Source organism: Chanos chanos, chromosome 11, assembly GCF_902362185.1.
Source record: "Chanos chanos chromosome 11, fChaCha1.1, whole genome shotgun sequence".
Classification (NCBI taxonomy): Eukaryota; Metazoa; Chordata; class Actinopteri; order Gonorynchiformes; family Chanidae; genus Chanos; species Chanos chanos.
Window position 1 is genome coordinate 18,337,552 of NC_044505.1, and position 12,493 is coordinate 18,350,044.

The 12,493-nt window shown below is 39.4% G+C and overlaps 1 protein-coding gene across 1 annotated transcript; it reads left to right on the forward strand.

Annotated features, from left to right (window-relative positions):
• The first annotated feature begins 2,124 nt into the window (after positions 1-2,124).
• On the forward strand, positions 2,125-8,882 carry LOC115823764 (von Willebrand factor A domain-containing protein 7-like). Its single transcript, XM_030787791.1, has 14 exons — positions 2,125-2,307; positions 2,704-2,976; positions 3,219-3,312; positions 3,406-3,534; positions 3,891-4,077; positions 4,204-4,376; positions 4,676-4,791; positions 4,969-5,085; positions 6,450-6,620; positions 7,158-7,290; positions 7,383-7,535; positions 7,709-7,801; positions 7,932-8,200; positions 8,508-8,882. The coding sequence occupies exons 1-14, from the start codon at positions 2,125-2,127 to the stop codon at positions 8,880-8,882; spliced, it is 2,466 nt and encodes an 821-aa protein (XP_030643651.1).
• Positions 8,883-12,493: the final 3,611 nt, after the last annotated feature.

A 12,493-nucleotide genomic window follows, 5' to 3' on the forward strand; every position in this document is an offset into this window, starting at 1 on the left:
ATTCTGCAATCGGCGTCGCCGGTTTACTAATCATCGGCCTGTCCATTCATCATTCTCCACACCTGTGTTCGCTTTGTTTTCCCTCATTCCCCTCTCTTTATAAATCCCAATCTCGCCGCGAAGTCCACAGTTTACTGTGTGTTTTCCGAGCGCTCCTTGTCTGCCAAGTTTGTTCATAGTCTATTTCCAAGTTTGACTTTGAGTCTTTGTCCTGATTTATATTCCAGTTTCAGTTTGCCGTTTTGCTTTTCTGTTTATTTTCTGCTCTGATTTGGGAGATCTGCCTGATTGTGTGCCAGTTTGTATTCGCCTGTTTCTTATTAAAACTCAAACTCTGCACTTGCGTCCAGTTTTCTGGTGACTTTGTGACAGGTACAGACCATGTGACAAACATTAGTTTACCTAATTTCTTTATTATTTCCTTTCACATTCATTTTGAAGGAAAGTGAAAGAAAGTAACAAAGAAATGTTTGATTTGTCGATACTAGGAGTGATGAATTAAAGATTACACAATGTATTGCATTGTTATGTATGCATTGTTACATTAATGTTACTGTTGTTTATGTGTTATGTGTGTCATGAGGTCACCATTGCCAATTACAAAGAATCTTTGGTTGTTATAGCAACAAACTGCCTTTGACTTTGACAAATCTGTCTAGAAACTCTTTCTTCTCATTCTTGTTATGCAAGAATATCAAGTTCACATTTCTTGCTATGCAAAACGTTCCTTTTTGATCCATTCTTAAAAGAACTAGTCAACTGCATTTTGTCACAAGCATGTCCAGTATTATGTAATGGCTGGCCATACGTAAACTCAAAGGTTTTTGCTGTGCATCCTCATTGCATCTGGTAAGCATTGTGGCCACGTGCTAGTAACACCCATATAGTACTGAATTTTCCCAGTCTTAGGATACGACCAGAAGGCCTCAGCTACTGCAGCCAATACAACATTAATGGCTGGTACATTCATTGAAACTATGTAAAATATAACATAATTGTGAACAAACGCAAAAGCTCTGAACATGTTTTATAGCTAATGCTTTTAAATAGAACCTTAACATAAGCACAGGTTTAAACAAACAAAAAAAAAGAGTGAGTTTGCCACGTAAATATTTCTGTCATTTTTGGGAAAAAATAACTTATGTGATTCACAGTGTTGTCTTCAAAGAAAAAAAGGGGGGTTTTCAGCATCACTTCATTGTGAAATAAGGCTGTGGAATGTGTCGACACTGAAAGGGCAAGTTCAGTAATGGCTGCCGATGTGTCGATTTGTACAACCACCGACTCCAGTGCTCATACGATATGTTAACCTGCCAAACCAGTCATGTGCATGGTTTTTATGAACCATACAGGAGATGGGGGTTGTTCCCCTTCCTATATAAGCAGGATAAACAAGACCAGTGAATGGCTTAAGTTCTTGAAGCTCAAGACAGAATACCTCACTGAACATTTAAACAAGGTAGGACCTCTCACAATGCTGACAACTCTATAGATATTAACTGGCTCTCTAATTAATTATAACAAACCCAATTCCACCTGGGAATGGGCACAGAATAATGGTTTTAATGGTTTTAATGGTTTTAGTCCACCCCAGCAGGAGGGTGGACTTCAATACTGATATAAAATACTATGGAACTATGATAGTAAACACACATGTATGTAACCATGTACAAGTCTATGTAAAGCGTAATTGCATGGATAAGCTAAGTGTGTTTAGTCAAAATAACTATGACAAAGTATTCTAGCTTTACATTGGTCAATTAAAAAGAAATCAAGGTAGTACTAATTAGAGAAATTGCTTATAAAAGCTAGTACAGCAACAGTCAGTCGTGGTCGGAGTTAAACACTGAGACATTCATTACGTTTTATTCCAATGAACTGAGCTGAGCAGTGAGAAGTTACACTGTAACACACACACATATATGTGTGTGTGCATGTATGTGTGTGTATGTACATGAATGATTAGGTGGTGTACACACACACACAATGTGTGTGTGTGTGCGTGTGTGTGTGTGTGTGTGTGTGTGTGTACACCATCTGATTATTCATTTTGGAGGAAAGGGAAAGAAAATGTTAACAGAAAAAAATAGTTTCTCAATATTTCTTCCTATTCTCTAGGACACGATGATTGCAAATCCAGTCATTATCGCTGCTGTCCTTCTCCTTGTTCAACCTGGAGCTGTGGCTTTCAAGATCGTCTCTCGCAGTTCGATTTCGCATATAGAAATCACATCGTCAGCTATTCTACAAACGACTGCGAAAGTGTGTAAGGCACGTGCTGAACAGCAAGGACAAAACTTCGTGGAGGTAGGTTGGCAGACCGCCAATATCTGTGCATGCGCAAACAACTCGCATTGACTCATCCTCATTTTGGAGTACAAACATGATGATACGATTATTATTATTTTGTTTGTTTGTTTGTTTCAAAGATTTAGACTATTCTTGAAAATGAAGTGGTAAATGAACAAGCGAGGTCACCTCTTGTTGAGCCAAGATCGACCTTCTACTTTCGGAAAAAAAAAAAATTAACTTCAGTACTTGGGCTAATTCATCTGTTTTGTACAGATGTTTTCTAATAACGTTTTCTACATTGGACAGGCTCGCACCAGTTTTACTGTCGTACACAAAGTAATGAATATATGCTCCATATAGGTGTTCACGGATCAAGAGAGTGAACTGTTTTGTTTTGTTTGTTTTTTACAGCCAAATCCACTGAACGCTATATCGCTAGCAGTAGCTTGCTCATCTCCATTATCAGCTGGAACTTTTTTATTGAGCACTGGTATTATCAGCGCCAGGAACATATATGTGGACATAAAACGCTTTGGCGAAGAAGAATACCACTTCGACAGTGAAAGTTTTTTGCGGGGACGTGATGTCATTACGAGCGCAGTGGATGCTGTCAAAGCTAATATCAAGCTGCAGAATTTTCAAACGGCAAGAGAAAGACTAGGAGAGGCGATGCATACTTTACAGGTGAAACTGAACATACAAATAAATAAATGCATTTTAAAAAATAAAAGCACTGAAGAAAAGGTTCTGCTAAATCTTAATTTCATTTAGAGACCTCTGAGGACCAGAGTAGTATTTTGGGCTTGGGTGTCAAGACTGATGAATAATGAACACTTATTAACAAAAATCATTCTTATGTTTGTATGTTATAGTTCAGATTCTTTTAGCCTTTTAGTAACTAACATCACAGCACAATATCTTCACAGGACTTCTACAGTCACAGTAACTGGATAGAGCTGGGATACCAGTCTCCATACACGAACCTCATCAAACCAGACCTACCAATTGAGAATATTGCAGGTATGACACACAGCAGTGTGTGTGTGTGTGCGTGTGTGTGTGTATTTATGTGTTTGCATATGAAAACATAGTAATCCATAATTTCTCCCCCAGACAAGGGTACCCCAACATGTAGGAGCTGTGTTGATGATAACTGTACAGGAAATATCCTGGAAAGTATCATCACTGAGAGGAAGCTGACCTCAGGATACACCAGCTCCAGTGGTCTTTTTAAACCTCCTGGTATGCAGTTGTCTTGTGAATCCTTATATTAGAGTCAGGCAAGGATAGAAACAAATCTGTGTAATAACAGGTAAATGTCTTCCTTTAAAAACAATATGAATATTATGCAGCTAAAAATAAAATATGGCATGGCTAGTCATAATGGTCGGTAATGAGTTTTCCATAAGTTTTCACTTTCTTTTCTTTTCTTTTCTTTTCTTTTTTTTTTTTGATATAAAATGTCTTTTTATGATATTCCTCTGATACTGTTCATATCAGTCATATAACAACTATACAAAGGCCTCATTACTGGTTCTTGAACTCTTGTGAGAACCCCAGGCTTTACCATGTTGCTTCTTTTATCTTGATGAATGCAGGAAAGTGTAGCCATGGAGGGCTTATAGATCTTACCAGTTTTCAGGAGCCCAAGGGAGGTATCAATAAAGACGGTGTTGACTCTGAACATGGCCACCTGCACTTCCAGGCTGCAAACATGGCCATTGAGGCCACCAAAGAACTCTTAGAAGACGTATGGGCCTCAGCCGGGAACGACGACTTCCTGAGGTAGTAAACAAGAGTGGAGGGTGCAGTCCGTCACAAAAAAGTGGAAGTGAAAGAAAGAAAGGAATCTTTGGCTATAAATAAATCTTTATTTATAAAAGGCTTTTTTTTTCCTTTTCTCCATCTCAGATTGATGGGTATCTCTCAGACGTTTAACGTCCTGAGTGTTGTGATTGACATCTCCAGGAGTATGGCCGATAATATTGCAGAGGTGAAACGCGTCATCTCGTTGATCATTGACGGCAAGAAAGGCACCGCCGATGAACCCTCTGAATACATCCTGGTTACATTTAATGACCTTGGTGAGACATGTCTGTGTGATTAAAAATCATAGGTTTCATTTCTCTAAAGGCAGTTCAAGTAAATAATTAAAATGAAGTAAAGAAAACCCAATGATTCATAAATTAGAGAAGTCAGTCCTGGGCAGAGACAAACTTTTTTTTGTTGTTGTTTTTAATTCTCAAGGGCACTCTTCTTGTTAAAATCTTCTAGAAAGTTCTCTGGAACCTTATGCTAAAGCAAACAAACAAGCACGGCTGACCTAAAGATTCATGAACCATTGTTCTGAAATGCTTCGTTTATCTTTTACTTGCTATCTCAGACTTTGGGCCACTGACAAAGACCACAGATGCTGAAGAATTCAAAAGACTGCTAAATGCGATTTCTGCTGTCGGAGAAGCAACAGCTACTGCAAAGAAATGCCTGTCGGGTCTTTGGGTATAATTCTTTTACTGCTACACAATTAAGTGTATGATTATTCAGAGACACTAATATGTTTAACCAGTGAGGATGCCCTTCCTCAAAGTAGAACTTTCCAATTCTGCATTTAGTTTTGATTCTTCTAACATCAACAAATATTTAATCTTTTATCTTTACTCTCTTTGAACCTTTCAGCTGGCACTGACAAGATCCCCACCCAAATCTGAGATGTTTGTTTTCACTGATGCTGAACCAGAGGATGTTGAGCTGAAAAACACAGTGTTGGCACTAATTGAAAGCACAAAATCAACGGTGAGTACCCAAGTATCTGCCTGAACCATGGTTTGTCTCACAACAGGGTCTTGACAAATAGTTGATTTGAAATCATCTCGAGTCATGTTATGTGCCCATGTTATGTGCATGTTATGTGCTCTATCTCCAATGGAGTCTCTCAAATACAACCATCAGGGTTGGGTAGTAACAGATTACATGTAATGAGGATATGAGGATTACGTGATCAGGTTACAAAAAAAAGAAAAAAGTCAATATAATCAGCCCATATTACATTTGGAAAAAGATGTGCAATTAGATTATAGTTACATTGTCATGGGGGTTTCTCAGACAAGTGCTCCACTTTGTGGCGGGGGGACAAAAGAACGGTGTTAAGTCCAAATGGAAGGTTCAAGCAACATTCCCTCAACAACAGCCTTCCATTCCTGGCAATTTGTGCAAGCCACAAATAAAGTTGCTGTCATCCACAAAGATCTCAATTTCAAATGTGAAGAAACACTCAGAACGTTATGAGTAAGTGCTCCTCTTGCAGTATAAGAGCAAAGTCTTCCATGCGGCCTTTGATTAAGAAAGAGCAGCAGCAAAAAACTTACACGAAAGAAAGAGCATCCCACATGTTGTAGAATACATACAGTACACCTGTAGTTTGTGCCAGTACTGTTTTTGTAAGGGTAATCTGATTTGACCAACTGTAAATGCTGAATATGCAAAATGCGCTTTATTTGCATTGAAAAATGTTTTGAGATGTAGAAAGAGAAAAAAAAAAAAGAATATTTGTGGAACTCAAAGTTTTTGTGGCTGAGTCCAATTTTTAGTATAAGGTGCAGTATTTTCAATGTTTGATTTTGAAGTGATCCAAAAGTAATCCAAAAGGATTCAGGATAGATTACATTTTTTGTGATCCAATGAATTACGTTAATAATTACAAAAGTTGCCGTGTACTTTGTATTCAGTAACTGAGTACATTTCAAAGTAATCTGACCCAACCCTGACAACGACACAGTCTATCAGAGCATAACAAAGAATTTGTATTACTACTTCAGTAATCAGATGAATTGAAGAGACGTTGCATGTGCTTCATGTTTACAACAATCCACGACAACATTCTCGAAGTGTAATAGAATCTTTACATTTATCATAGTGTTAAGACAGATTAAACTCCATGTTCAGTCCACAAAAACTTTAAACCATATCTTAACCAAATCAATCTGCTTCCTAATTTACTGCCTGGATATTTATAAAACATCTCTTCTCACTGAGAATTGGAATTTTCATAACAACAGCGGTACGAACACGATGCTAGAGGATTTTTTCTGCCCACAACAATGATGCTCTGTGATACAACGATACATTCATCTGCTATATTTTATCTCATCATCATGCAGGTGAATTTTCTGCTAACCAACGTTCTCTCCGCACAAAGCCGTGTGTCCAACCCATCGAATCAGATTTATCAGGAGCTAGCTGAAGCTTCAGGCGGGCAGGCCATTGAGGTTTCCAGTGGTATGCTGCCTCAGGCCACCAGCATCATTGAGGACTCCTCCAGCGCAGCACTGGTAATGTCATGTGACCATGGAGAGGGAGGATCTCAGTCGTTCAGACTTTTGTCATTCATTTTTCAAACAGGTTCTTTTTGGCCCCTCAGTACATGAGTATGGTTTTACTAAACATTATGCACTGGAAAGGATTTCAAGAAGCAACCTTATTATTCATTTCTTTGTTGCTGAGGAGAAGGATACAGGCCAAAAGAGGATGTACTTCAGTACCAAAACAGCATGAAATAAATCCATTTAAAATACGATAGTTTGCTGCTTGAAAATATTCCTAATATCCCTATTGCTGAGGGTTGGAGTGAAACTGTTTGAAGCACACATTTCTTAATTGTAACCAAAAAAGCAAATGACGCATAGTTTTAGGAACTGAAGGCAAAATCATAATTATGTTAAACTCTTTCGAGATTTAGCAGAAATAGCATTGAATATATTGCAAAACTAGTTATAGTAGGGAGGTAAATAATGTGAGAATGTGTGTTGTCTGAGAAATCTATTTGTGACAGATGTAATTATTAGAATAAATATTCTTTGTGGTACCAGGTCACGCTGTTTTTGGCAGTGCGGAACCAATCAACTGCGGAAGATTTCTCCTTCCTCGTAGACTCTTCTGTTACAAATCTGACTATCTACATCACTGGCTTTTCAACAAATTTCACTATTACAAGCCCTTCAGGTAGATATGCTGAATGTGCTGAAAGTCTTGGGTCCACATATTCTGATGAATCTTAAATGACGAGGTTGAACTTTATCATCTAACCCCTACAGGAATGTCCCAGTCTAGTACTGAGTCAAATGGAACTTTGGGAATGATTCAGACTGCAGGGAATTTCCTTACAATAAGACCATACAGCCAGAATGGAACAGGACTGTGGCAAATCAGTGTTAATTCCACTCAGCCATTCACGGTGAAAGTCACTGGTAAAAGAAATATAAATATACAATTTGTTTTTTACCAGTAAAAAAAACTATAACTATAAAAACTATAGCACAAACTATATTTTTAAAAGGGATGAATGATTTTATCATTGTTTTTACTTATTGTTGTGTGCTTATTGTCAGTGTATGAACTCTTGTTTATCATTTGCTCCCAGGACAGAGCGTGACAAACTTCCTTTTTGACGTTGTGGAGGTTGTCCAGGACCCGGTTCCAGGATACACAGTGTTAGACAGCAGGCCCCAAAACAGTAAGACAGCATTTATCCATCAAAAGAGTGATTCTTTTGAGTGATCATTTCTTAAAATGTTACTTAGTCTCTCTCACCCTCCAGTCACAGATGCTTTAATGAATGTCATTTTCCATCCCTTTACTCATAGGTGGGAATGTAACATTGCTGCTGTCAGTAACTGGAGATGACTCTTTGAAGCTGACAGAGGTAGCTGCTATTGAGACGATGGGCACAGAAACCGTTAACGGAAGTCTGGTAGATCAGGGCAATGGACAATACCTGGCGACCTTTAGCACTGTACCACGTGGCTCTTTTGGTATTCGTGTGTCAGGCCAGAATAGCTCCACTCGATCCTCACAAACTGGCTTCCAGAGATACTCTTCCACCCAACTCAGAACTTCCGGCGTGTCAGTCTCGGTGAGTGCACAGACCATGTGACAAACTGGTGTCCCATCCTGAATTTTCAGTGATAGTTTCAAAGATCACATCAGTATGGACTGCATTGAGAGAGGGACTGTAAGCTCGTTTATACCCCTACAGTCCTAATTAAGGGCATTGTTTCCATTTGAGAGAAGAAAAAGAGAGTGCTTAATGTTAGTATCAATGATTTGAATGCTCAGCATTTCCCCAGAGTTTCAAGGTATGACTGATGACACCCCCCCCCCCCAAATTCCACTTTATTGACACAACACTGTTCTCTTTTTTTCTCTCTGAATGTTTCCAGGCTGTGGCAAGTGGAATATGGGCACCTGGAGGGACTTTAAGCCTGAACTTCGGAGTTGGAACCAGCAAATTTTCAGGCAGCTTCAACATCACAGTCAGGAATGATCGTTTGTTCAATATGGCTTTCCCCAGCTCATTGCTCATTGACAACGGGGTCAGCGCAAGCGGTGCATTATCCATCACCGCTCCTTTTGAAACTCCCTCTGGCACCGACGTCACACTGACCATTGAGGCTGCAGCTGCCGGTGGATCAGACTCCAACTATGTTGTGCTGCGTCTCTCTGTAGTGGCCGGAGTGGGACCAGCCGTGTCCCTGTCTCTCAGTCTCTGGTTTGTCATGATTGCTCTCTTTCTAAACCAGCTTTTATCATTTTAAAAGGGGAATGCAGAGCATTTTCATCACCCATACTGTAGCGTTACTTTTACAAGTCAGACAGTGTAACCAACTGTTTGGAAAAGTCCAGCATTCAGAACATATACAAGAGACCTGGAGGAGAACTGTGTAAATGGCTGCCACTTTTGCCACTTTTGGTATTTAACAAAGTAAATATTTTTTAAAATGATCACTTTCACTGTATGTTTCTGAAATGGTTAAATGTATGGCCCCCTGTTTATTGGGTCTGTTTCTTACTGTTTGTGTAATTCACTCTTTCCTCCTTCAACTGTTGAAGGATTTGTATCTCATCAGTTATTGAACTTAGCCATGGCACTTATACCACAGCCAACAACTACATGCTTGGGGTTGTATATTGTCTCAATTTGTACATCAATTTGTATAGAAGTATCAGCTAAATGAATAAACATGATTGTAATATGATGAGGACTTCACATGAGGGCTGATGCTTCCTTTGCTTGAATGTTCCAAAGTTTTTGTTGTCGTTGTTGTTGTTGGTGGTGGTGGTGTTGGTGTTGTTTTTTTACTCATAAAAGTGTGCCACCAATTGCCAAAGTTCCAAATCTGCTTCTGAGGAATAGTTTTCATTCAGGTTTTCGCAATACTGAGCAAACTGCTTTAAGTTAGATACCGGAACATGTTTTGCAGTCACCAGAGACACAATAAGGTTGTCAGACCAGAGGATATACCTTTCCTCACAGGACAGCATTCAGTCAGCATTTCCACCTCATTCTTTAATCACCGACAAATATTTCATGTGTTATCTTAACTCGCTTTGCACCTCTTAGCTGGCCTTGTCTGAAATATTTGTTTTCACTGATGAAGTGAAAGACATTGAGGTACAAAGCACATTGTTGGCAACAACTGAAAGTACATAATCAACTGTGAGTGTCCAAGTTACTGCCTGGAAAATGGTTTGTCAAACAACAGGGTCCTGACAATAGAGTTCATTCAAAACAATCTCCAGCCGTGTAATGTGCTGTTTCACACTGGGTCTTTCAGGTACAACCACTGTGTCTGTCAGAGTTTGAAATTGTGATGAATGCAATGAACCTGGGAGCAGCACACATTCAAATTAAACAATCAAATATCAGACAATAGATCGATAAGCTGCTTAAATAACATTTTTCTTCTATGCTCTCCAATCTAAATTATTTTGACAGTGGGTAAAATCTGATTTTCTAAGGAGGTGTCTTGGGTGTAGAAGCCCATGGGCAAAGAGAGGTAACTAAAAAGCTCTTTATTTATTTTTTTATCCCCTTCAGTTGGGGATGTTTTTCCAAATGTTTTTATGTTGTTTTGTTTTTGTAAATTATCCTGCAAGAAATCAAAGGATAAAAAGACAAAACCTTTCATGCAAACAAACTGTAATATATAAAGGGGCTTCAGCAGCAATAAGTCAGTCCAACAAGTCAAGTTCAGCTTTTATCAGGAGCATACCATGAGATGGTGGAACCATCAGATAAATTTGAGGTTTCATCACTTACCTAAGGAATTTACAGGAGGGCACCAAAGAAGAAACACCCTGACGTCAATGCAAAGGCAGGCAAGTCAAGCTTGAGTTAAATCCACAAGCCTCAGGCTCAGATGACATCAAGCGGTTCCAAACAATCAGTATCAGTAGACATCAGAGCTTCACACCTGTGAGAGTGCAACAGCCAGTACCAACTGTTGGACCTCCCGAGAGGAACGCTTGCAAGTAAGTGCCGGTTTGAATGACAGGTCTTTTGCAGGAATACTATGGAATTATGATCAGTGTGGACAGCAACCAGAGGAGACACCCCTAAGGTAATCTTCAAAGTGCTTAAGTGTTAAAATAAAAGCAAGGGCTTCTTTCTCGCTAACTGATTAGTTTCTCCAGTGTTTGTTGATTTTTTTTTTTTTTTGGAAAAGAAACATACTAGGAGTTCTACACCATGTTGATCAGTTTGTATTAAAACAGCTACAGTCCCCGTATGACTGGCATCAGCAGCCAACTTGAATGCATCTAAATGAAGAAATCAGGGGTTGCTAATGAAGGAGTACGAGGAAACAGTGCCTGGGCTCATATAAAAGTTCGTTGACAGTCACATGACCAAACACGGAACCTTTACACTTAGCAGATCAGTTAGGGGTGCCACTGCATCATCATTACTAAAGCTCTGTAGTGTCCAGCTGTCCCACTGAACTGTCTCAGGTCCTCCGTAGTGGAAGGAAAAATAACAAAACTCTTTCTCTTTGGCTGTGACAGCACAACCTTACCAGAATATATGACAGTAGCCATTAGAAATTTATCTAATTAGAAAGTGAACAATGCACTGTTGGTTAACGGGCGGAATGTGCATTTCTCATGCTGAAAAAAACCATGACTGAAAGTTTTCACAGTGCATCAGGCATAATGAAAGCCGAAATTTCTTTTATTCTTTCAGTCAGCAAGGCCGCAAGAATTTTCCAGGTTATGCAGAGCTATGCAAGTTATGCAAGTGCTTCTGTGACATTAGATTCCACCAGATTACTCTCAATTGCAGAATCCACAGCACAAACCTGGGCAGGACACTTAGGTACGAATGGCATCTGAGCCGCAGGCTCTTTTGCATGATACTCCCTCCCGATATAAGAATACGAATACGAAATACTTTATTAAACCGAAAGAATACAAACGAAATACTTTATTAAACCGAAAGAATACAAACATCCGAGGGTGAAGAAGAAGGGTCTTTTACATGAAGACGCCGGCGAAAATGTCTAAGTGGAGAGACAACGAGATTCGGGAACTTTTGTCAGTAAGGGCCGATGCCGAAATCTTCAGACAAAAGTCGGTCGCCTCGTCCGCTAACTTCGATGTGCTGCAAACAAAACACTGCGATTTCCGCAGTGTACTTTATGCATCTTGTTCTGCCTCCTGCACGCCCTACCCACCCCTTGCCTAAACCAAACGGAGTATTTCCAGTAGTTGAGAACGCGTCTGATACGGATAGTCTCCTGTTGTATGCTACATGTGTGAGAGGGCAACTTCGGACAAATTCCGAATCTGATTCTACGGACATAGCTCATTTGTGAAAACAGCTTAAGAGATAATTCATGAAATTTAAAAAAAAAAACATAAGAGAGGATAGTAATTGCCCGACAACTTATTAATGAACAAAGGACCAGCCCCTACGCTTAACCGAGTCTTCACGTGTTGGCACAAGGCAAAGATGGAACCGACCATCTTTAAGGGACAAGAAAAAGGAATCCCCTTTGATCATAGCTCAATGAGTTAATGTACCGTCTTATAACAACTGACGAAACACTGAACCAGTGCTCTGGAGCTGTAAACAAGTAAATGTAGATAGGCATAAAATTATGTTCCTGCCCTGCTGTGGTTTGTGCCTGTCCTGGCAACACTGAGAATGAATGAAATCCAGAGAGCACAAACAGTAACAGAGGGTCAACTCTTCATTCTGTTCAAAGTGCTGAAATAATGTATCAGTAATACTGTATCAAACATTGTGTTGTATACTGGACAGTGAATTTCAGTACATACATACATACAATTTGAAATAAGTTGCTGAGTTGCCGCAACCATTTATTTACTCTCATTTAACTGAGTTTAGTGCGCAGATTTAGTTTAA

Coding starts and splice junctions, on each gene's coding strand:
- LOC115823764 (XM_030787791.1), top strand. CDS start 2,125: ATGATTGCAAATCCAGTCATTATCGCTGCTGTCCTTCTCCTTGTTCAA. Junction 4,377..4,675: donor GGTTACATTTAATGACCTTG/GTGAGACATGTC, acceptor TTGCTATCTCAG/ACTTTGGGCCACTGACAAAG. Junction 7,536..7,708: donor ATTCACGGTGAAAGTCACTG/GTAAAAGAAATA, acceptor ATTTGCTCCCAG/GACAGAGCGTGACAAACTTC.